Raw genomic sequence first — 26,495 nt, forward strand, 5'->3', positions numbered from 1 at the left:
CATTTGAGTAGTCTCTACTTTAGGAAGAGTCATTTCAAAATACAGTAGGATGTTAAACACTGCTAATAGTATGCACAGGAAGAAACTATGTTATTCACTACATCTGCCCTGGGCGCACTGGAGAGATGACATGTTTAGAAGACAATCTGTGTGGCAGAATAGGCCAAAATTATGTGATAACCAAACTGTATGTTTAAATTTCTTTCTTGGGCTTTAAGAAATGATTAAGACATCTTTTAACTACTTTAAGGTTAATATGTTTACCTTATTTACCTTATCTTATTTAAATAAGATATTTACCTCTATTTCCGATGAGTGACACATAACAATATGAAAAAAATTATTGATAGCCTCCGCTAAAAACAGTTAAACTATGATATAGCTAACTAACAATGTGGCCATCAAAATAATTATGTAAAGACTCTGTAATAAATTCTGAAGAAAGTTGAATGTGCAGTATAATTATCATCTAAATATCCCCCCAAAGCTAAGTATTTAAAAACCTGAAAGTAAAATATCAGCTCAAAATGATAAAAGGTATTTGGTAGTAAAACTATGAGTAACTTTTTTCCTTCTAAGTTCTGTTTCCAAGTTTCTATTATTTTTCTTTTCTTTCTTTTCTTTTCTTTCTTTTTTTTTTTTTTTGAGACAGAGTCTCGCTCTTGATGCCTAGGCTGGAATGCAATGGTGCGATCTCAGCACACTGCAACCTCTGCCTCCTGGGTTCCAGGGATTCTCCTATTTCAGCCTCCTGAGTAGCTGGGATTACAGGCGCTTGTCACCATGCCCAGCTAACTTTTTGTATTTTTTTTTTTTAGTAAAGACGGAGTTTCACCACATTGGCCAAGCTGGTCTTGAACTCCTGACTTCAGGTGTTCCACCCACTTCGGCTTCCCAAAGTGCTGGGATTACAGGCGTGAGTGACCACACTGGGTCTATTATTTTTCTAACAAAATGATTAATGTGGTTAAATGGTAACAGGATGAAAACCACCCCCAGAAATCAACGCATGCAAAGCATTGTCATACTTCATCTCTATGTGCAGTTTAAGGCACTTTGACAAGCCATATCTTTTTTAAGGTTCAAAACAACTACTTGAAGTAGGCAGGGCAGATATTTTGTTCCACATTTTCAGATGAAGAAACTGATGTTCAGAGAATATAACTGACTTGCCTATAGCTAGCAAGAGGTATACTGGAAAGAGAGCCCCACTGTATCATATTAGCTTTATAACTCATTAAGAAATAGTTTAAAATACTTTTTCTTTTAAAACAAATAGTGACTACATTTTACTAAACTGCAAGAATTTTGAGTGCAGGGACCATGACCTATTAACCTTTGAATGGATCACATGACATAACTGCTGAAAAATCATTCCGACAATGATTTAATTATATACAATAGTTAAGTAACCCCTTAGTTATATTTACAAACTACATATCTGTCACATCACCAAATCTTTAACAGGTCTTGTTCCTCAAAACATAAATAATCCACTTATTCTGAACAAGTGTTAGGATACATGTTTTATAACTTCAATCATATTTAAAATGTAGTATTAGTGGCTTACTTTTAAGAAACAATTCATCTTTTGTCAAGTAAATAATCACTCTGAATTTTACCAGTTTTCACAAAATGATCATTTAAAATGATGTCTATTTATACAATAAAGAATAATGTACTAGTTATCAAGGAGCATAAAATAGTTAATTCAGCTAGTAGAGGCACTGGGAAAATCTAGCTAAAGGAATTTTACTAAGCTAAATTCCACAATAAAATGAATAAATGAATCTTATCAGGGAGCATACTAAAAATTACCAAAAATGTTCACTGTCTTCTTTCAGATCAAACAATACTTTATGAAGATATTTCAAGTTGCTTCATTTTTAAACGATGACTAACTACAATGTCAACGCTTCCAAAACCAACAGTGACCTCACTTTTAAAACATTCTTGTCAGGATAACATTTTCTTTCTAAAACATTACACTCATTCCTTTTAGCCAACCCTAATATTGCGTTCCCAAAAGTTTAATCAGCTACATTTTTTTTCTATCAAATAGGCCAATTGTTATAACATTTTTTTGAGGAGGGGGAATGTTATGAAAAAAATAAATGGCTACTTTAAATGGTAGTCTAAAACCTGCAGTCTTGTCAGGAAGAACAGCTATATTTGGACACATGTCATATTACTAGGGAAAATTTTATCATTTTACGTGTCCATTTTGGTTAAAAACTAAAAGCTGTATTAGAAATCTTTGCATTGACCTAGATCACTTAAACATACAAAATTGATCCCCTTATGCATTCTGATTTTTAAATTCCTACCACGGTGCTGTAGTGGTCAGTTAAGGAGGTATCAGGTAAGAGTAGTCCTGGGCTATGAGTTAACCTAGTAGACCCTGGATTCACACTACAGTGTCAGCAGAATGCTGGTATTAGAAGAATATGATTTGTGAAATGTTGTAAAAGGTTTTATTTTATCTTTTGACCAATTTTAACGGTATAAAATAAGCAAATGCCATGCAAGTTTCAAGAGGGCAATGTTCATAAGTAAAAGTAGTGTTTGGATTCAGGAATAAACCAAATAGAATGAAAAATTCTCAACAGGAAAATAGACACTCTAAGATAAATATGCCTGTCTATTAAAAAGAACTTAATGCGCAATAACATTATTCTCAAAAATTCTTCTAGGCTTCAAAAAGAAATATAGATTAAATATTCCTTCCTCCCTTCCCTCTCCCTCCCTCCTTTCCTTCCAAAAAGAAATATAGATTAAATCTTCCCCTCTCCCCCTCCCTCTCACCTTCTTTCCTTCCTTCCTTCCTTCCTTCTTTCCTTCCTTCCTTCCTTCCTCCCTCCCTCCCTCCCTCTTATACGCTGGCTGGAGTGCAGTGCCATAATCACAGCTCACTGTAGCCTCAACCTCCCAGGCTCAGGTGATCCTCCTACCTCAGCCTCCTGGGTAGCTGGGACTACATCTGGGCTAATTTTTGTATTTTTAGTAGAGAATGGGTTTCACCACAGTGCCCAGGCTGGTCATGAACTCCTGGGCTCAAGCAATTTTCCTGCCTCGGCCTTCCAAAGTGTTGGGATTACAGGTATAAGCCACTGCGCCTGGCCTTAAATATAGTTTCTAACATCATTTAGATGACCTCCTATAAAATTACAAGCACAGTTTAAATGAAAAAAATGTGGCTACATTTTATAATCCTATATCAAGTTTCTAAACTGCGAAGTTTTAGCATGAGTTTAAAAAAAAGGCCTAGAAAAGACTGGTCTGGGAACAGTAAAAATAGTAAAAATAATAGTAACAGAGCCTACTACAAAATACTTCCTTTATAAACCACATCCATGAATTATCTTACTGAATCTCATAATTATCCTTTGGAGTTTAGATATTATTATTTCCATTTTACAGAAGGAAAAATAAAAACTCAGAAAGTGAATTAATCTCTCTTGGGTCATATAAGTAATAAATGAGGGAAATTAAAAATTGAGCATTCACGGCCAAACAATGAGGTTTTAAACTAAGATGTACATTCGCTGTTTTTACATGCTGTAAAGGTGCATGAAACCCCAGAAATGTCTGAGAAGCTTTCTAAAAAAAGAAATGGTTGTATATAAACACCTTTGCCTTTCATATGAGCAAAGTGAGGGAAAAATGTAACTTTTCTATCATATAGTATAGTTGGAAAGAGACACTACTGGTCCTGTCATTTTAAAAATAGGAGTTATGCTACTTAAAAAATTTAAAAACTATTGAACTAGGTAATTGTCTCTAAGGTCTCTTTCTGCTCTAAAACCTGGAAATAGAATTGTTTATCTAATCATCAAAAAGAAATAATTCTACCACCTTATGATTTAATTAAAGTAACTTCCAGCAAATCCTTGACAGAATATTAATGCAGAGAAGTTTTAAAGATGGTCTTAGATCCAAGAAAAGAAAATTAAAGATCTCTTGCCTCCTTTTAAATGACATTTATATTGGAAAGACATCTTCTATGACTGTTTTTCAGAATGTGGACTGGGACTGGGTCATAAAATCAACTTAATGATTTACAAATAGCATTTAAAAAAAAAAAACTGAAAGCAACAGAATAAGAAAATGCCTGATAATTATATTGTAAATAGTAAGGGTTACGAATTACTTCCTAAAATCTATCTGCTTACATAACTATGCACTCAGTCATGATGTAAAATGTATTCTTTAGCATGAGCATCAATCAAAATAGATTGAAACACTATGCTAGCATGCCAAAGTATATTTTGCATGTAATATATCTCACATGAAAAGAGCAATTTAATTAAATTTTGATTACTAGCATTTCTAGGATATATACCTAAAATATTTTGCTTTTTATAATTACAGTAAAATTACTGACATACTGAAGAGCCAACTCTACCAGACACACAAAGAAATTCTAGGAATGCAGCTTGATCAACAGTGTTCCAAAGAAACATAAACATAAAACTATTTGTGAAGAAACAAATACAATGTTTAAAGAAAGTATCTGAAGGAAACCAGGACTCCTTGGAGAAATGGTGATTCCAAGTCTTGGCAGAAAAATACAAGGTGAAAGAGGAATGTCTTACTGTGTCAGAAAGCAAAAAAGCTATTAAAGATTAGGTGTGACAAAAGGATGTAGAAGTCAGCTTAACGGTTTCCGACTGATCAAAGATGAACAACTTGGGCATCAAAGAGAATAGCAGATTTAAACACAAATATTATAAAAATTCAAGGCTGGGCATGGTGGCTCACACCTGTAATCCCAGCACTTTGGGAAGCTCAGGCAAGCGGATTGCTTGAGCCCATGAGGTTGAGATCAGCCTGAGCAATATGGTGAAACCCTATCTCTACAAGAAAAATACAAAAATTAGCCACCATGCATGAATGGTGGCATGTGCCTGTAGTCCCAGCTATTCAGGAGGCTAAGGCTGTAGTGAGATGAGAGTGCCATTGCACTCCAGTCAGGATGACAGAGCCAGACCTGTCTTTAAAAAAAAAAACAAGAGTTCAAATTAAGTGCTGATCACCTCCATGATTACTAGGGTTTCAACTTAATATTCTAAAATCCAGTAAATAGAAGAATCAAGTATTTTTTTTCTTCCTTTTCCAGAGAATTTACAGGACACATTGTTTGCAAGAATTCCAGTTTAGAAGAAAAATGCAGGACAGATATAAAGTCACCAAATTATAATCCATAATGATATAATAAATGATTAGCCTTGACTGTTAAAAACCATTAGATAAAAGACTGAGAGGGAACTTTATACTGGATGGGTTAGGCTGGCAACACCTAAACCCACTGATCGATTTTAACATTACTGAAAGTGGGACAAAGCCTCCTACTAGAAGCCGGTCGGAAGTACATCTAAAAATATGAATATTATTCCCCTAAAAGAGAACTGAATCTAATCAGTCCTCTAGATCTAACTACAAGGTTACAAAAAATACAAGGGCCAGAAAAAGATGTAAAAAAAGACCACAAAGATGCAATCAGCTAAATTCATAATATGGAAAATTCTACAAGACCTAGTCTCTTCAATAAATAATGACAAGAAAAAAAGATGACAGGAAATAGTAGTAGATTAAAAGAAACTTAAAAGACTCACTTCAACGTGATATTTTAGACCATCTTTGGATTTCGATTTGAACAAATCAAAAGAGGATATTTTCAGAATTGGGCAATATGAATATAGACTGGATATTAAGGACTTTTTTTTATTTAGTTAAGTATAATAATGATAATGTGGTTTTGTTCAAAAGAGATAAAATATTTTCTATAAGAATAAAGCATGACATACACACAGAAATTTAATTAGTAGACTAATATGTAAATAAATACTTTGACATACACATAGTTTCTTTCCAACAACATTTCATTTTTTTTTTTGGTAGATACAAGCTGAGCATCCCTACTCTGAAAATCTGAAATCCTCCAAAATCTGAAACTTTTCGAATGCCTATATGACACTACAAGTGGAAAATTCTACACCTGACTTCATGTGATGGTTGAAGTCAAAACTCTATTTTATTCACATTATTTAAAATATCATAGAAAATTACCTTCAGGCTATATGTATAAGGTGTATATATATATATAATTAATTTAATATTTAGTCCTGGGTGCCATCCCTAAGATATCTAATTATATATATGCATATATTCCAAAATCTGAAAAAGTCCAAATCTAAAACACTCCTGGTCTGAAGGCTTTCAGATAAGGGACAGTCAACCTGTGTTAGAATTCCAAATCACTAAAAACACTCTCACCCAATTTCCTACCTTTAAAGGTGGGTATTAAGGATACCTCAGTTGAATAAATGTCAAAGAGCTAAGTTTTGTTTTTGTTTCAGGATGTTTTTCCATTTATAAGGTAAAGGTACACTTCACATACAATAGTTTAAAATATCACAAATGTATTATTATGTCACCATAAATATAGTATTAAAAACTTACAAAACAGCAGAATTGAGGAGCAAGCACATTTCATGATCCTCTTGTTGAAGCACTGAACTTATTTTCTTTCCTGTAGCTTTACTTATAGATGTCTTGAGTTTCTTAGCTAGCTTTTTTGGTGTATTGGTTATAGAAGATTCTTCTGTACAGCAACTATATACTTCCACCTTTATCTGAAAGTCTGGCCCTGCTTCATTACTAAAAACAAGGGCATTCATAATGTTAGAAATTTAATTTGGTAGAAAATAAAATTATAACATTCTTTTATGTTTATATAACATTTAAAAACCACCATTTGACATCAGGGAAATGCAAATTAAAACCACTATGAGATATTACCTCACACCCATTAGGATGGCTATTATCAAAAAGGCAAGAGACAAATGTTGACAAGGGTGTGGAGAAAAGGGAACCCTAGTATACTGCTGGTACAGCCATTATGGAAAGCAGTATAGAGGTTCTTAAAGAAATTAAAAATAGAGCTACTATATGATCCAGCAGTCCTTCTTCTGGGTTTATACTCAAAGAAGATAAAATCATTATCTTGTGAAGTTATCTTCACTACCCTGTTCATTGAAGCATTATTCACAATAGCCAAGATGTGTCCATCAATGGTAAAATGGATAAAGAAAATGAGGTATGTGTGTATCAACGACCATTCTGCCTTAAAAAAAAAAAAAAGATCTGGCCATTTGGTACAACATGGATGAACTTGGAGGATATTATGTTAAGTAAAATAAGCCAAGCATAGAAAGAAAAATATTGTATGATCTCAATTATATGTGGAATATTTTTTTTTAAAAAAAAGAGTCCAAAACCACAGAAATAGAGAATAAAACAGTGGTTATCCTAGGCAAGGATTGGGGGAGCTAAAATGGGGAGATATAGGTCAAAGGACACAAAATAGCAGATAGGCAGAATTAACAAGTTTAGAGATATAATGTGCTGTAAAAACACGAAAACAAATGTTAATAAAATTGTGTTATAGTGGAGATTTTTGTTAAATAGATATTAGCTGCTCTTGTCACAAAAAAAGTAACTATGTGAGATGATGGATGTTAATCTGTTTGACTATAGTAACATTTTACAATTCATATGTATCCTGTCACATCATGTTATAAACCTCAAATATACACAATAAAATTTATTTTTTAAAATAAAAGACTGCAGGGGAGCCAAGAGAAGATTGCAAAATCTCCTCAATAAGTGCAAGGTTTATGGGAAAAAAATAACAATTTGAAATAAGTTTATGTTAATATATGTTAATGAGACAGAATAGCTCAGTGTTTATTTAGCACCTAAATGACCTGAGAGAGTTACTGCAACTTTCAGAGATATCAGCCTCAAAACTAGGGCAATCTTAACTTAATTTAACCAATATATACATAAGCATCTTAAAGAAAGAATAAAATACCCTGATCATTTTGTTGCTAATACTATTTTTCCTTGTCATTCCTTTAATACATTTTTAAGGTATTTATATGTGTAATTTTCTTAAATGACTGTTCTTCCAAAAGAAAATCTGCTAAACCTTCAGTTTTCATTTCTTCTTTATAGTCACTCATAGTGCACTCGTCACTGTGTCCTCTGATCCTCCCTCACTTTTGTACCTAATAACTATAAATAACATTTTACTATCTGGTTATATAGGGGAAAAAATATACTTCAAAGCATGAATTCCTTGAGAATGGGTGCTGTCTGGGTGATCTTTGTGTTCTTAATCTAGTATTGTGCCTGGAATGTAGATGGTATTAGATATATATTTATTAAACCAATATGCAAAATTCTTCAATTTTAGCAAATGTTAAGATTGGCTTTAACCTTTTTCAGACTCAATGAACTACCTTTAGCATTAAAGACTGTGGTGGTGTTACTAACGATAAAATATACTTAAGACTGCAAAAGAGGTCCATCAGGAGCAGATGTTGCTTGCAGATGATCAGTTTCAGAGGTTTTAAAAAATGGAGCACAGACTCTTAAAGATATAAATGGCCAATCTATAGTTTGAATAAATGCCAGAAATAACTTACAGCTATTTTTATAGTTTATTTGGTAACTTTTAAACATACAGTATTCTTGGTAATGACTAACAAATGTCAATATTTAGAGAAAAAGCAGAGATTCATAAATATTGAATACTTATTAAAAACAATCATCATAACAAAAAGCACATTTTTCAACATTTAAAACATTTGTTGGCAGTTATTTTTAGAACAATTTAAAATATTTACAGAATTTTCAAGAAATTATAAATCATGTGTTGTCTTCCTAATTTCTATTGTTCTTTCCCTGTAAAAAAAAAAGTCTGATTTTGTCTCTGTGACAAAAACAAACAATAGCAAAGTGATGTGAAGAAAAGAGCCCATTAACAGGTAATTCTGGCAGAAAAATAAATTCACTAGCAATAGTCGATAATGAAAATGAATGTATTTAGATAACCAAGAAAAAATAATTTTTTAGTCTCAATTGTATAAGCATTTAGGGGTATGTTTTGGACCCTAAATAAATTCCTTTGGTTCAATACAGCTTGTAAGAAGGCCTGCATTAATACTTACAACCCAGAACAATGCATTTTATTTTTCCAGGCTATACTATTACTATGGGACACTGGACCAAAAGCCACAAAATATGGTTTGCTATAGTTTTAATGTTATGTGAGTGGCAAAACTAGGCCTCTGAAATCTCACCTGTCTAGCTCCATAGCTGAAAACTGCAAAAGCCATGCATATGAATTTTTATATTAACAGTTACTAGCTATTAACATTTACATATGAGGATCGTGTCTTTAAAAGTCTAAAATACAAATCCCACACTGATTTAGGTGCATAGAACCTTTGAAGGAGGGCAGGAAAAACTATGTTAGTTAAAAATGATTTCTCTGGCTACCCAAGGAGTTCTTTCTGGTTCTGCATTACGACCACAATAAAATGAGCCTGTAAAAGAGCAGGGACAATAAAAACAGCCCTGAGGATCACCCTTTTTTTTTTTTTTTATTGTTTTGAAGTACATGAAAGAAGTACATCATAAGAAAAAGAACACACCAAAATTTCAACATGATCTTCCTATAGCATGCACTTCAGGACTATCTTGTAAATAAAGTTGCTATCCTAATTAGTATTTCTGCAACCAAATATCCCATATGAAATAAAAATCCTGTTTTATGTATAGCTTAGTTAATAATTGAACTATGAATATTTATTAATAATTAAAAAATTGATCATATCTAATAAGTCATATATTTACTGCTAATAGTAATTACAAGATTTCCATTTTTATTTTACATCAGAAAACTGCAGATAGAGAAATGGACTTCTTTTGAACAAAGTATTTTTAAAATCATACTAAACGTTTAAAGATCACTTAAACATGAAAACATAAAAAGAATCCAAAGACCCAATAATAAGAACTTCCTTTTAAAAAAGAAGAATTTTAGATTATTTTTATTCTCTCAAGATTAAAAAAAATACTTACAATATGGTTACATTTTCAAAACATATATCTGTGATTGTTTTATCCACATTCACCACATCAGTATCAAACACATTAGCTCCCATTTTGAATAAACAAAAAATGGCATAGCGTTGCGATCCTGGAGGAAAAATAACATTTTAAGTAACAATCCATGTAATAAACCATTGTGTTAAAATCAACTTGAAAATAAAAAATATTAGCTTAAATATCTGTTAATAGATTATTTTCATACATTGTATACTGTAACACTTAAATCTAACAAAGACTGTTCTGCCAGTATATAGAATACCATACTCAATTAGAACACAACTAAACAAAGAAGAAAAAATAAAGTTAAATATACAGGCCTCTCAATAGCCTAAAGAAACCACCAAACTCACAAATTTTATTCCTATTAAACTCCTTAAACTTTAATTAATAGTAAACTTTATGTGTACGTACGTACACACACACACACACACACACACACACACACACACACACCCCCTCACCACCACCTCTGTCATTTTGGTTTCCAAGTCTATTTAAAAGATGTTTTTTATTAGAAAAGGTTAAGAGTATGCACATTAACAACAGCAAAATATTTTCCACCAAACTAACAGCAAGGGAGGAAACCACAAGGGGGAAAAAAAAAAAAAACAATAAAATAGACATGAGAACACAAAAAACATAGCTGCTGGGCCTTTTAATTTGGTGATGTTTTAAAAAGTATTAGGTGATTAAAGGGCTAAATCCTCATTATTGAGAAAATGTAGCTCTTCAGAAAAACTTATTCTCTTTAGTAATCAGAAAGCTTTACTTAATTCCCACATGTATTCCTTTGTAAAGTAAATTATATTTCCTAATTGAATAACAAACGCTAACCTGATTTTAAATTCTTCATATAAAACTAATTATGCTTAATATGATTCAGTTTTTAAAGTACAAGGAACAAAGCTATCACAATAGACGAGAAAGTTAAAGGATTATCATATCTTTCCCACTTTGCCTCTAACAGCTAGAAATCATTCGAGGTTAATTTCCATGACCTAAGCAATACATAGATTTGTAAAGACTAAATAAAATCATAAAATACTGAAGGAAAAAAAAATCAGATCAAGCTAAAAATATTTCCTTATTACATCCTGTTAAATAACCTAAAGTAACAAAATAAGGCAGAAAAACCTTCCAGATTCTGGTCAAATACAAGAAATGTTGGCTTTACCTTTATTCATTAAACATTTTCTTTCGTTCCATATTTCCCTTCCCCTGTCCCACTCTGAACCTGGTACTTATTGTCCTTGCACTGGTTCCTATCAACAACTAAAAGCACATTCTATATGCATTATCTTAATTAGTATCAAGTGACTGCAACATATTTATATTAAAAATCAGAAAACAGTTAAAGATGGTACTTATTCTATCAAATGACATCAATTTATCTCAGTATGGAAGCAGTCTTTTTTCTCAATAACCACAGATATAGTACATACTAAAGAAAACATTTCAATTACAAATTAAAATCATACATACGTTCTTTATTGTTGAAGTGATCAGAGTCTTTCCACATTAGTGGTATTCGAATATCTAGAAGGGAAAAAGAAATGATAAGTAACACTTTTGGTAAATTTTATTCTTTACAGTGACCTGAACCTCTGTATTCCATAATTCTGACTATTAAAGATAAAATGTTATTATTTAACAGCATATTTTCTAGGCATTGTTTATGGCTTGTACTTTTAAAAGTTATTTGTGAAATTTATGTGTGAAGTAAAAATATATTCTTATAAAAATAACTGTTCTAACTCCATGTTTCTTCCTGATTAATGATGACATCTTTATCATATATGCCATTCTGAGTAAATGTCTGTTCCTTAGCTATACATTTTATGAATCTGAATCATTTATCAACTACTGTCTAGCTAAATACCAATATCATACTATTTTTTTCTTTTACTTTCTTTTTTTTTGACAAGGTCTTGCTCTGTTGCTCTGGCTGGAATGCAGTGGTGCCATCACGGCTCACTGCAGCCTTGAACTCTCAGTCTCAAACAAACCTCCCACCTAAGCCTCCTGTGCAACTGAGACTACTGGTGTATGGTGTATGCCATCATGCCTAATTTTTACACTTTTTTTTTTTTTTGTAGAGACAGAGTTTCACCATGTTTGCCAGGCTGTTCTTCAACTTCTGGGCTCGAGCAATCTGCCCTCCTTGGCCTCCCAAAGTGCTGGGATTACAGGCAAGAGTCACTATGCCCAGCAACACTATACTATTGTAACTATAATACCTTTATAATATACTTAATAATCTGTTAGATATATTTCCTTTTTAAAAACACCATACTCTTACTTGCTAATTTCATTATACAAATTTTACAACAAATTTTGTCAAAATCCCCTTTTCTCAAGTGTTTTATTAGTATTCCATTATCCAAGTTAATTTGAGAACTGATAACTCTATAATATTCTGTCTTTGTATAGACTAGCATAATAATTTGCTTTTACATTTTTATTAAGATTATTCTTGGATATTTAATGTTTTTGTTTTTTGGTGGTTTTCTTGTAAAGGGTATCTTTTTTGCTATTATATTTTCTAATTAGTTATTGTTGATATAAAGAGAAACTACTTCTTTTTGTAAATTTATCTTGAATCCAGCCACTTTTACTGAATTCTTTATTCATTAAAATAGTGTTGCAGTAAATTCTCTTAGGTTTTGTAAGTCTAAAATCTTTTTTTTTTTTTTTTTGGAAACGGAGTCTTGCTCCATTTCACCCAGGCTTGAGTGCAATGGTGCAATCTCCACTAATTGCAATCTCCACCTACCCAGTCCTCCTGCCCTCAGGTTCAAGCGATTCTCCTGCCTCAATGAGTAGTACTCATTGAGAGTACTCAGTACTCTCCTGAGTAGCTGGGATTACAGGCATGTGCCACCACATCTGGCTAATTTTTGTATTTTTAGTAGAGATGGGGTTTCACCATGTTGGCCAGGTTGGTCTCGAATTCCTGACCTCAAGTGATCCACCTGCCTTGGCCTCCCAAAATGCTGGGATTATGGGCATGAGTCATCATGCCTGGCCTACAATCTAATATCTTCAAACAGTATTCAATTTATCTACTTTCAATAGTTTCATATTTTATTATTATTTTAGCTAGAATTTCTAAAATTGTTAAATTATATTGAAATAACAGACATTTTTTATTTTTATGAAAATGGCTTATTGTTTTATAATTATGACTTGGCTGATGTCCTGTCAAAAAGTCCACTTCTTGCTTGACCACAATTGCTGACTCATTTCATTTCACAACTATACTTATTCACAGCTGTTCTTGCTGAGTTAGGATTAACAGAGCATTAACTATTTACACTATCATGGGAGGGATATGGATCCTGACTTCCTTTGCAGTACACCCACAACCTGTGGGTTAGCCTTCTTCTATCCCATGCCTAAGAGAGGAGGGTAGATGTCAGCTTCTCAAGAGAAGGTGGATACTGATTTCCCAGGTAGTCACGTGCTCTTCAGACAGTAACAGATTTATAACACACGAACTCTATTTCTTAATTCAGCTTCAAATGATAGAACTTCCTTCCAGATTCTTGCAAATGGCTGACTCAGTTTCAGTTTACAGTACTCTAACCTTTGTCTTGTTTTATGTCTTCATTGACATTTTAATGGTAAACTGAGAGAGCCATAATAAGACAGCTGACTTGATGATATCAAGTCCCAGAAGTCTATCATTTTCAAAAGTGAAAACTGAGGTACTTGGTGAACTGATTTGTTTAGTCATTAAATTAGTAGTCGGTGACTAAGCTGAGATAATTACCACAATATAATTACAGTAAATACTACATTTACATATGGTAAATATTTGGTGTTAAGCAGAAATAATCAGAGTAAATTTGTTATTTAGTTTCATAGAGATCTGGCCAGGGAGTGGTGCAGCTGGAAACAGAAAACCCAGGTATTTTCTGGCTATCAAAGTAATCTCAAAACATTATGAAACTTTGTTGCAAATATTCATCTTTACCAAAACAAAAGTCACATTTTCATCCCAGTATCAAAACAAAATGGATTTATAAAGGTGAATTCATTTTTTTTCTTTGTTTTTACAAACACACACAAGATATAATTAAGTTTAGGCAAAGATGAAAAGACATTACCTAAGTATCCCATTTTCTCAGAGTTTCCATTTCTTAATTTAATTTAAAATTATCTTTTGGAAAGAAGAAACACATGCAGAAATAAGTTCAATTTTTACACTTGAGTAATTGTGGGCAGGAAATTGTTTTTCCTTTTATTTTAAATACTTTTACTTAAGAGCCCCCTTCTAAATGTACAGTTATTTCTAATATCATGAATTGCTACAGTCAGTAAACTGTTATGAAATAACAATAGATGTTAACTATCATGGCATTTGAGTGTTTAATAGCAACTTAACATATCTCATTTGTATACTGAGTGGCACTGTATTAGAAGCAAGAAATGAAGGATATGTTTAATTATTTTTATAAAATCTTAAAGATCTATAGTAATTTATTCACAAGAAAATTTATTACACATAAGGAACAATACTATATAAAAGTACATGTTTAGGAGAATTGCCTGAACCCAGGTGGCGAAGGTTGTGGTGAGCTGAGATCGCGCCATTGTACTCCAGCCTGGGTAACAAGAGCGAAACTCCGTCTCAAAAAAAAAAAAAAAAAAAAAAAGTACATGTTTCACAGCAAAAGGATACAAGGATAAAACATGTTTTGTATAATTAGAAAGATAAAAACAAATAAAAATAACTATAAAACAAGCAACAAATTTATATATAGTCTAGTTATTTTCTGAAGAATATTTTGCTTAACTGAATGCAATTCTTCAGATTTTGGTCATTTATGTACTTTGTAAAATGTAGGTCTACTGTCCTGTGTGATAATTTTATTTATTCAGAAAAATATTACTAGAAACAGTAATTTAAGTGACAATGACTCAAATGCATCAGCAGGCTCTCTAGTACAAGACTTCTGGCCAATAAAATAACCTAGTGATTACTTAAGGACCAATGGAGGTATACACTGTTGTTTCTAAAATGTACTGATGAGGTAATATTTGTAAAAGTGCATTATCTGACTAGTGTATGCGCAAGTCAGACATGTATTCATTTCAATGTGTGGCATCTCCAAGCCATTGTCTTTAGCTTCCTGAGCACTTTGGAGAAACTGAGACTGCACAGCATAAGTGCCATCTAGTGGTGAAGGGTCTCCTAACTTCATTAGGAATTCAGAGAAAGGAAACATCATTTCTAGCTGGAATGGTTAACAGAGAAGATATTATATATAGATAAACAAACAGATCTTTAAGAAAGTGTAGTTACTTCACAAGCTAATTGGGTGTCAGAAGCATGGGTTATGTTGACAGACCAAGGAGATGTCTGCTAAAGCAGACAGCTTGTGTTTAGGAGTATAGAAGATAGGACTAGAAAAAAAATTGGGTCAAAATGGAAGACTGAAGAAAAATGTTTGGTCTTTACACTACAGGCAAAGAAGAACAGCCATCCATCCAATAATTACGGAGCAATTACAAAGAGCCAAGCACTGTGCTAGCTTCTGGGTATAAAGTGATGACCAAAATAAACATGGTACCAAAACCTCATGGAACTTCTGATATAGACAAACATTAAAAACATTATAGCTTCTGAGCAGGAAAGGAACAGAGTCAAAAGATTTAGGTCATTTAACAGTCATTTAACCTCTGAGTCTGTAGAAAATGACAATTACTCTATTTTACAAGACTGCACTAAGGAGAAAACTGTAGAGTATGTAATGTATGAAACAGTTTTCTTAAATTCTAAAGTTCTATATAAATGTACAGCATAATGCTGAAAGCAGTGTTTTAGAACAAATATTCTGATAGAGGTATGAAAAACAAACTGAAGAGAATGAAGACAGGGCATGAAACAAAATCTACCATCTAGTTACTTTACAGAATTTATTCAGCAATATAAAAGATTCATTTATAGCATACCGGATATGGCAATCTTTCCTTTACATGCAGTTCGTTCTTTACTTTCAAATTTCACATCACTGTCAAAACAAAAAAACTTATGAAAAAAATAAGTTTTCTAATAAACAATGGTTTTAACAGTCTTTCACAAATGCTGAAATATTAAAAACAAACGCATATCCATGAATAATAATGACTTCCAGTTAAAGTAAACTATTTGACTCAAACTTTAAGATGTTTAGTCAACAGTTAGCAAGTTAAAAGAAATATTTGGAACCACTCTCTGATTTTTCAGATAAACTTTATATTCCTTGACAACTGTATACTGGTTACTTTACAATGAAAGCCATTTGTGATCACTTGCATCTGTAAACAAGATGTACAATATTTGTCCATGTCCCCAGAAGTGTAATACCTTAGCTCACAATTTCATAAATTACATTTCTAATCTACTAGATACAATGGCCTGAAAAAGTTAATGGACTTCCCAATCATGCAATTTGCTGTCCAGGAGTACCTTATCCTTACAGAATCTGATAAATATCCAAAAATATATCTTCTGCTGTATAAATACCTATAGCCATTATCATATTTCATTTCCCCAAGATTCCAAAGAACTAAGTGTATGTTAAAACAATAAATTAACAAACTAAGATGAGAAACAGAGTAGCTCTGTAGACAGAATAAAATTTAGAGAAAAATATTATGATTCAAAGGAAATTCTGGGGATATAAGACACTACCAAATCTGACTTTAGGATATTACCATAAAAACTTTAAAAATAGATATCTCCTACTAGATCCAAACAATCCAATCTTTGACTATTTCCCCAATATCCTATTTTTCTAATAAACTGCATTTAGAGATTAGCATTCCATTTACAGAGCAATATTTCTAATAGTATTCTTTGTATTTTTCATTCCTATTTAATTTGGTCAGCTAATTACGAGCTAATTTAATTTGTTACTTCAAATTAGTGATATCCGAAATTTTCCATTTGGATACAGTTTGATTCTAAGAGGGCCTCTGGAGAAAGGCTATATGGGAGTTAGAAATGGGATGCTATCTAAGTAATTTTCAGAAGAGGATGACAGCAACACACAGCTTTCAGTAGGTCTGTTAAAAAGACTGCCAATATATACATTATCATGCATCCAAATTTGAAAACAAATATATCATCCCACTTTTTTGTCCCTTTACTAGATTAAACTCATAAGTATTACAGGTAAAGTATATTTCAAATGAGGTAAAATAATTTGCTGATGTAAAGTTGGTAAGTTTATATGAGACATTTACACAGTATTTATAGAATCACACATTAGGTATGAGTAAAATAATGGAGTAGATTTAAAGCCATATATTCTCAGAATACTATCTAATAACTTTATGGCCATAACTAGGGAATTCACTCAGTGAAACATACAAAAACTCATTATTTAAAAATAAAGTTTCATTGAATCATAAATTTTAAAAACGGTCAATTCAACATTTTATATTAGTTTGTCATGTCGGAGAAGATTATCTTGTTTATTACTTCCTCACAGAGTAAAAAGTTCAATTCAACAGTTCAACTGAACAGTTTATTATCTATTTTAGCAAAATAATATACTGAAAGGCCCACTAGAAATCAAACACAAATCTCAATTTCTTCAAACTGGTACAAGAAATACAATACAAACATAATTGGTTGGCATTTCAAAGTAATATTTCTAAAAACGCCTATATGAGCAATGCATAATATAAATTCTTAAAATACTTATTTCAGTGAAAAAGTAGAAGGAAGTTCAAATATAGTGAATAACAAGTATTAAGGAATAGGTCATAGATTATGCTAAAGTTGAGATCTATTAGGAATTATTAAATTGGATTAAATTTGAAGCTTTGGCAGGCGAATGAAATTCTGAAATACTAGAACTACCAAAAGCAAATTTGCTGAATATAAACCAAGAAAAATTTTCCCCTTCAAACTATTCAACTACCTGGCAGAGTATAGCTTTCTCCCCTGCAATTATAAATTATTTGCATAGGCCATTTCCAGGACTGGTCAGCAAACTTATTGTACACAAATATTGTCAAACTATAATATAAATTTGATTTACCATATGATCTTACAGAATTAAGTCTTTTAAAAAATGAGAGGAGAAAAACTGAAGTAATTCAGCCTCAATTTTCTGAAGCTCGAATTACTTTCAATTCAAATAATAAAACTGCTATTTAGGGTACTAAAATGTAATGTTTTTCTAATTAATCCAAATTGACAAATTGTTAAACACTATCTGTCTAATAATGTGCTACTGTAGCTAATAGTTTGCTTAATATAAATACTTGTTCAAAAATCTGCAATATTAATGCCAATTCTGAATGCTAGAATTAGAGAGCCAGCCTGAGGAAACAGCAAATAACCACAAAATTACCAAAACAAAGCACAGCTAGATAATAGTGTACCTTATTCATATGAACCCAGTTTAGAGTATTATTTTGGTGGAGATCTGTAAATGCTAAAAGATAGAGATAAACATATCAAAGATAAACTTAATTTTTATTACTTATATTTCTGCCTGTAGGTAAATAAAATGACCAAAAGAGGGTGCCAATCTGCCACATTGTTGCTCAAAAATCTGTATTAAAACTGACTGAGGAAATACTGATTATCCTACCTTATAGTTTCAAGTGGGAATTTAAAACAGCATTTCTTTGCCAAAATTAACAAGTTATAATGAGATATAGCACAGTGATGAAAGCATTTTACATTTTCTTAATGAAGTACTAAAACAATTCTAAATGGGATTCTATTATTTGAATGTAGGTTATAAAATCCTTTACCTATGATGCAGATAAGTAAAAATTAAAACACTCAGAAACCATTTAGCATGAAATTTTAACCCATCCTAAAACTATGGTATAAAATGTATAGCTTCATAAATATCTTTAAAAAAATCAGCAATGTCTTTAAATACAAGTTTTATTATAAAACTACTAAGAGTACACAAATTTCACTTCCAACCTATGCTTTTTCTTTTTTAAGTTACAGTACCTGAGCAATGACCAAAATACTGGAGGATGAGAGTAGTATAATAATCATACAAAACTCACAAAATTATTTTGGCACGATTAAAATCACATTGTTGATTGACACACATAATTAAGTACTATAAATGACACTGGTTAGTATTATTTTACAAAGTCAAACAAAGCATTTCAGAAGTTAAGTCAAGAAGAGATTAACGGGGTTGGGCAGGGGTTGCAAGGTAGAGGGGCAATGGGGGCAGTGGGAAGGGTACAGATGGATGATATTGCTGAAATATAAGCTCCGTAAGTACTTTTTTCGGGGCGGGGGGCATCTATTTAGTTCACTGCTCTATCACCAGTGCCTGGTGTTCATCAGCTCAGTACATTCTAAAGAACTCAATGAATGTTTAGGGACTGTTAAATGAAATGAAATAAGAATATGGTCATTTTGATGAAGCAGACAGTAGATATGGATTCTAAAGTCTTAGAATTGGATTTTACTCATTATTAACTAAGTATATTAGTGGGTTGCTATTAACCTTTTAGCCTTAGCATCTTTATCTGTAAAATGGGGAAAAGATTCACTATCTCACAAAGCTACTAAATGAATATTTAAAATGTATCCTATGTCTTTCTTCAAAATGTTACACAAATACAAGGATTACTTTCTGAGTATTTATATTTTTGGCCTCAGTATTTAGGTTGGGGCTTACATAGAAGAGGCACTAAACCATTTGTTAAAGTGATCAGACAATGACTTACTAGTTCCTGTAAAACAGTGATAGCATCTAAATCAGATTATTTTCGCACATTCTACAAAAGCCTTCAGATCAACAAGGAAAGCAAATAAAATGACCTACAGTCCACACCAACAGCATAACTAGAAAACAGAGACTTCTACAAATTATAATTTACATGTAAATGGGGAAACTAACATCTGAAACTATCAAAACCAGCTGTGGAGGTCTTGCCATCTAAGAAAAGAATGAGGCGGGCATTGCAAAACACAAGCCATATTAACTTAGGATTTCCCCTAGAAGAAGAGTGAATGGGTACAAGACCTAGTGGATACCATAGCACTGGTTCCTGGATAGGTAAAGAAAGGGCTTCAAAAGTACTTTGATTCAAAAGTTAAGTCTTGTGAAAAACACAACAATGAGTGAGGTGCCCTTTGGAGATTTGGCTACCAAGAAAGAGAAGGAAGAAAGTAGATGAAGTTTAAAATCCCAAGAAACACATTAGTATCAAGGAACAGAAAATTAACCAACCAGCATCCCAAAAGACATCATTTATTAAGGAAACTACTCTTCACAGTTCCAATAATAAAAAATATTCTTGAACTAAGAAACCAAATACAGGTTTTGCTTTCCATGGTTTCAGTTATCCAGAGTAAACTGCAGTCTGAAAATATTAAATGAAAAATTCCAGAAATAAACAATCCAAAAGTTATTTGTTTATTTATTTATTTTTGAGGCAGGGTCTTACTCTGTTGCCCAGGCTGGAGTGCAGTGGCGCGATCTCGGCTTACTGCAATCTCTGCCTCCCAGGTTCAAGCAATCCTGCTACCTCAGCCTCCTGAGTAGCTGGGAATATAGGCACATGCCACCATGTCCAGCTAATGTTTATGTTTTTTGACAGAGACGGGGTTTTACCATGTTGCCCAACCTGATCTTGCACTCCTGGGCTCAAGCGATCCACCCACATCTGCCTCCCAGAGTGCTAGGATTATAGGCATGAGCCACTGCACCTGGCCTAACACTTCATAAGTTTTAAACTGTACACCATTCTGAGTAGTGTAATGAAACCTCACACTGCCCTATAGGATATGAATCATCCCTCTGTCTAGTGTATCCATGCTGTATACACCACCTGCTCATTAGTCACTTAGCTGCCATCTAGATTATCAGACTAACTCTCAAGGTATCACAGTGCTTGTGTTCAAGGTCAATAGTAGCCTAATGCTATATCACAATGCCTATGACATTCATCTCATTTAAACTCATCACAAAAGCAATTTATCATCTCACATCGCAAAAAGGGTAAATACAATACAATAAGATATTTTGAAAGAGAGAACTCATTTGCACAACTTTTATTACAGTATATTGTTATAATTGTTTTATTATTAGTTGCTGTTCATCTCTTACTGTGTGTATGTATAGGAAAAAACATAGTGTACATAGGACTTAGTATTATCTGTGGCTTCAGGTATCCAAGAAGGATGCTGGAACATATCCCCCAAGGAGAAGGGGTCCTGTGAGCCCTTCTAGTAACCTCCCACCTGACTCCTAATCACTTGGCTCAGAAAAATCCTACATATTTCATTAGGGAAAAAAAGCACTCCAATTACCCATAGAAAGCTACTATAAATAAAATAGATAATTAAATCTCTTCATTTGATACAAATACTCTACCAACTCCACCTGGAAAAACTATAAAGTAACAAAAACTGTAACACAATACTCCAAAATGAATTAAGTACATTTAAACAAATTATTGCAAATATGAAAGAAACCATGACTTGAGTCTAGTAAAGAATAAACAATAGGCAGATATGCAAAGAGAGGAAAGAACAAGGAGATAAACTGGAAAAATAAAATCACTTCTGAAATGAACATTAAAATATAAGGTGTCCAAGAATAAATATATAGAAGTGAAAGTACACTAAGGTACATAGTAAATGGGAATGAGAAGAACCAAAAGAACAAAAATGAAATAAGGTATTCAAAAAGATCAGAAAGTGATAGACATAGAGGACAGGCAAAGAAGATCCAACTTATATGTAATAAGGAAAACAAAATGAGATAGAAATACTTTTTGTATAATTCAGAAAGACTTTCTGAAAATAAAAAAGAACAATCTACATATCAAAAGAGCTCCAAAATGTGCCAAATGGTCAGCCTTACACACATTCCAGTAAAATAATCAGACTTTAAGATAAAGAAAAGTACTTTCAGTCTCCAGGCAAAAAGTCAAACTCATTTACAAAGGAAAGAAAATGAAAGATTAGATTTCTCAATAACAAGACAACAACGGAGCCAAGTTTTCACAAAACTCAAGGAAAGAATGTGTTGGCTAAGGAATTTATAACTAGCAAAGTCACCCTAAAAGTAGCAACACTAAAGAAAAACACTATAAACATGCAAGAAAGTTAAGAAAACCATACTCATGTTGAAGAATCTACTAGCTGATGAGCTCCTTCCAAAAGAGATGATTTTGGAAAGTATAATAAAAGAAAAAGCAGTAAAAATTATATACATTTGCATATCAAAGACTAAAACAAAGGTGAAGATATGACTATAAGATTAGTGTGTAAATATCCATTCCACCAACGTAGAAATAACACAACTTGAAAAGAATGTAGAGTAGGGGAAAACAGAATAAGCTCATTGATCTTGACAAATAGTAATGGGAAAAAAAAAGATATTACTTAAAGCAAAAAAAAAAAACAATAAAAGTATCAGAAGCCTGTGTTAGGCCATTCTTGCATTGCTATAAAGGAATACCTAACTAAGACTGGGTAACTTAAGAGGTTTAGTTGGCTCAGGGAACTAAGGGCATTATATATAAGAACTTAGAACTAAGGGCATTATAAAGTTATCAGTATATAAAGTTTTTTATATAAAATTATTGTAACTACTATGACATAAAATGCTTCCAAATTTTTTTTAAAAAAGCAGAGACCACATAGTAAAAGACTGTAATTATAATATACACAGTTAATAAAAAAGAATATTACAGGGGCTGAAATCAGATATCAGTTATATTAGTAAATATAAAATATCTTAATTTTCCCATTAAAATGATTTCCAGATTGGCTTATAATATAAAACCCAGCTCTAGGATGAATACAAGAAACAGGTCTTCAAAGGTGAATCAGAAAGGCTAAAAATAAAGAGATGGGCAAAGATATATGAAGCAAATACAAATAAGAAACAGAGGATGTGATTTTGTTACCAGGCAAGGTAAAATTCAAGTCCAAAAACATTATCTGAGACAACAACAAAAGGACACTTTATAATGCAAAAGGCTGCAACTAACAATGAATATATCACAAGTACCGAATATACCAAATGTTACAGAGCATCTTCCTAAAGCACAACATACAGAAGATACAAGGATAAAGATAATTAAGCCTTAATAACAAAAAATCTTAACCTATCTGTTTCAGTACAAGACAGCTCAACTGGTCAAAAAATAAGGAAGGTTACTGAAAATCTAACAAACATAGTCATTAACACAGATCTTCTGAATACCTTTGGCTAACTTTACACTCTTAAGAAATATAACTGCAAAAGCCAAAGCCTCTGTCATGAAAATGGACCATATTAAGTCATAAAGAAAACCTCAAGATGTGCCATAAAGTAGAAAAAATAAAATTTGATCAAAATACAACTAAACAAATTCCTCTTTTGGTAATGGCAGAATAGCTCATGCTGGAGAAATCTTCCCACAGAAAATAATTTAAAAAAAAAATCTAGAAAAACTATTTAAAAAATATCTACCTGAAGTGACTGGTAAGCGACCAAAACTATACAGAAAATTGAAAGAATCAACACTGGAAAAAGTGATACAGTGGAAAAGAAAAAATAATTGACACATGATGAATCTCAAAAGTATTATACTGAAAGAAAGAAACCTCCACTGTGTAATTCTATTTATACTAAGTTCCAGAACAGGCAAAATTAACCTACAGTGGAAAAAATGTCAGAATAGTGGCTGATTCTTGGGGTGGGAGCAGTGGCAAGGACTACTAATTGGAAACTGGGAAGAGTACAAAGAAACACTCTATATCCAAAAAATGTAATTAATTCTAAGAGGAAAACAAACAAACAAGTAAGTCTGTTTATGATTTAATAACAAGACTATAAGAAAAAGCTCATTGATATGGTTTGGCTCTGTGTCCTACCCAAATCTCCTATTGAATTGTAATCCCCAGTGTTGGGGAAGGGACCTGGTGGGAGGTGATTGGATAATGGGGGCAGATTTCCCCCTTGCTATTCTATGACAGTGAGTTCTCATGAGATCTAGTTGTTTAAAAGTGTGTAGCACTTCCCCATTGGCTCACTGCTGGCTCTCCTGTCGCCATGTGAAAGAAAGTGCCTGCTTCCCCTCCGCCCTTTTGCCATGTTTGTCAGTTTCCTGAGCTTCCTGTATAGCCTGCAGAACGGAGTTAATTAAACCTCTTTCCTTCATAAATTACTCAGTCTCAGGTAGTCCTTTATAGCAGTGTGAGAACAGAGTAATACAATTATTTTAAGTAATTTTTGAACACTCTCTAACCTATATCCACAGGGATGTACATATATGTGTACATATACATATACGTACACAAAGAACTAAAAAGAACTTATTTTGAATTGTGTCATAAAGAAAGAAAATGGTTAAGCTGAACATGGTTGCTCATGCCTGTAATACCAGTGCTTTGGGAAGCTGAGGTGGGAGGATTGCTTGAGGCAGAAGTTCAAGATCAGCTTGGGCAACATAGCAAGACCCTGTCTCTACAAAATAAATAAGCAAGCTGAGAGACAAAAAATGAAATTAGCTGGGTGCAGTGGCATGAACCTGTAGTCCTAGGTACTTGGGAGGCTGAGTCAGGAAGATCACTTGAACCCAGAAGTTTGAGGCTACGGCAGGGTATCATTGTGTCACTGTACTCTAGCCTGGGTGACACGGTGAGACCCTGTCTCAAAAAAAAAAAAAAAAAAAAGAATTGGACAGAGAGATAAAACAAATATTAATTGTAGAACCTAGGTAGTAGGTATATGGGTATTCACTATATAATTCTTTCAACTTTTCTGTATGTTGGAAAATTTTCATAATTTCTGTATGTTGAAAAAGAACTGCAAGGCAATCTTGAACTTGCCTAGGTAGGTTTATTGTCAGTAATAATATTGGTACTGTAATTATAAGACTATTTTACATAATCATAGTATACAAAATGAGGAAATATATTACTCTTATTGGGAAATAAGATTTCAGTACAAAAGAGTTAAAATATAATTCAAGAAAACAAAAACCTATAAATATTGATATAAACTCACGATTTTTTCATCTCTTTCATCACCATGTCCACCGAAAAGGCCTAGAAGCAGTGACACCCCAGTAACTGTGAGGATACCTAGTGCCCAGGTCTTGCATTCAAAATACCATTCACCATTAAAGGGAGACAGGTGTTAGAGAAATGGCTGACTCTAGGCATGGGGTAGGGAAAATAAAAAGCAAGACTGGATCATCTTTTTGTATCGGGAAGCAAGTGGTTTTTAGTGACTATAAATTATAATAAAACATTGAATAAAAATCCAGGAATGGAGAGAAAAAAGAGAGGAATGCACTTGTTTATAGAATATGCGCCAATAAGTGTAGAAGGAATAATAGAATTAGGTAATCACTGTTTTACAAACCCCATTATAATAATTGATTTAGGCAAGGATCATAAATGGATGATAAAGCCATTAAGTTAAAGCTCACTGTGTAATAGAACAGTCATCCACTTCCAACACCCCACAGATTACTTATAAACTGCAAAGGGAAAACCATTTTTATCACATAGAAGCAAGCTGGCAACTGTCATCTAAAGCAAGGGTTCAAACTCAGCATTACCTGGTGGTAAAACCAAATATCATATTGCATCAATTGGGAGCATATAATGGTCCCCAACCTCACCTAGAAAAAAATGTTTGAGTCTGATAAAGCCTTTAGACCCAATGTCCATCTATGGCAGAAACAGAGAATATGAGAAAAGGTTCAATGATACCTCAAGGAAACAACCAGGCAAATGCAGAATGTAGGATATTTTTAAAATCTAGACTCTTTTTTTTCCCAAGACAGGGTCTTGCTCTGACACCCAGGATGGTTGGAATGCAGTGGCATGACTGTCGCTCACTGCAATCTCAACTTTCCGGGTGCAAGTAATCCTCCTGCCTCAGCTTCTTGTGTAGCTGTGATCATAGGCACATGCCACCACACCTGGCTAATTTTTGTATTTTTTATTTCTGGAGAAACAAGGTCTTATTATTATGTTGCCTAGGCTGGTCTTGAACTCCCGGGCTCAAGCGATCCTCCCACCTCAGTCTCCCAAAGTATTCGGATTACAGGCATGAGCCACCATTCCTGGCTGAGACTCTTCAAAGTATAAATGACAAGAGGTTTTTAGAAAAAGGCAGAGTGATTAAAAGAAACTGAAGAGATATAACCAAATGTACTGCATAGATCTTGACTGAATTCTGGTTTGGAGAAAAAAAGATATACAGTTTTCTTTTGATAACTTGGTAAAATTGAATATGGACTGGATATTAGATGATTACAGATTAATATTTTATATATGATAATCATATTTCAATTATGTAGAAGAATGTTATTTTTTAAAGATCCATGCCAAACTACCTGAGGTGTGTGTGCCATCCTGGCTGCAACTTATTTTTAAATAGTTCAACAACAAAAAAGAAAATTTGTGCATGTACACACGCTTGTATGTGTATTTGTGTGTGTCTGTGTAGAAAAAATGGTAGAGTAGATGAAGATGAATATATATATAGCAAACTATTAATTATACAAATCTAGGGATAAAATATACATGATGTTGA

The 26,495-nt window shown here is 32.8% G+C and overlaps 1 protein-coding gene across 2 annotated transcripts in view; it reads right to left on the minus strand.

Annotated features, from left to right (window-relative positions):
* Positions 1-26,495, minus strand: part of RTKN2 (rhotekin 2) — a 164,282-nt gene that overhangs the window by 35,787 nt on the left and 102,000 nt on the right. The window contains exons 3-6 of one of the 2 annotated variants that reach the window (XM_064374167.1): positions 15,922-15,980; positions 11,446-11,499; positions 9,934-10,051; positions 6,463-6,660 (exon numbers count right to left, since the gene is read on the minus strand). In XM_064374167.1, the coding sequence (XP_064230237.1) occupies positions 6,463-6,660; positions 9,934-10,051; positions 11,446-11,499; positions 15,922-15,980 (429 nt within the window). The remainder of the gene's footprint in view (positions 1-6,462; positions 6,661-9,933; positions 10,052-11,445; positions 11,500-15,921; positions 15,981-26,495) is intronic. The other variant, XM_064374168.1, reaches the window with a different exon arrangement.

The sequence above is a fragment of the Aotus nancymaae genome, unplaced genomic scaffold (genome assembly GCF_030222135.1).
Source record: "Aotus nancymaae isolate 86718 unplaced genomic scaffold, 86718_ANA_hifiasm-v0.15.2.pri h1tg000010l, whole genome shotgun sequence".
Classification (NCBI taxonomy): Eukaryota; Metazoa; Chordata; class Mammalia; order Primates; family Aotidae; genus Aotus; species Aotus nancymaae.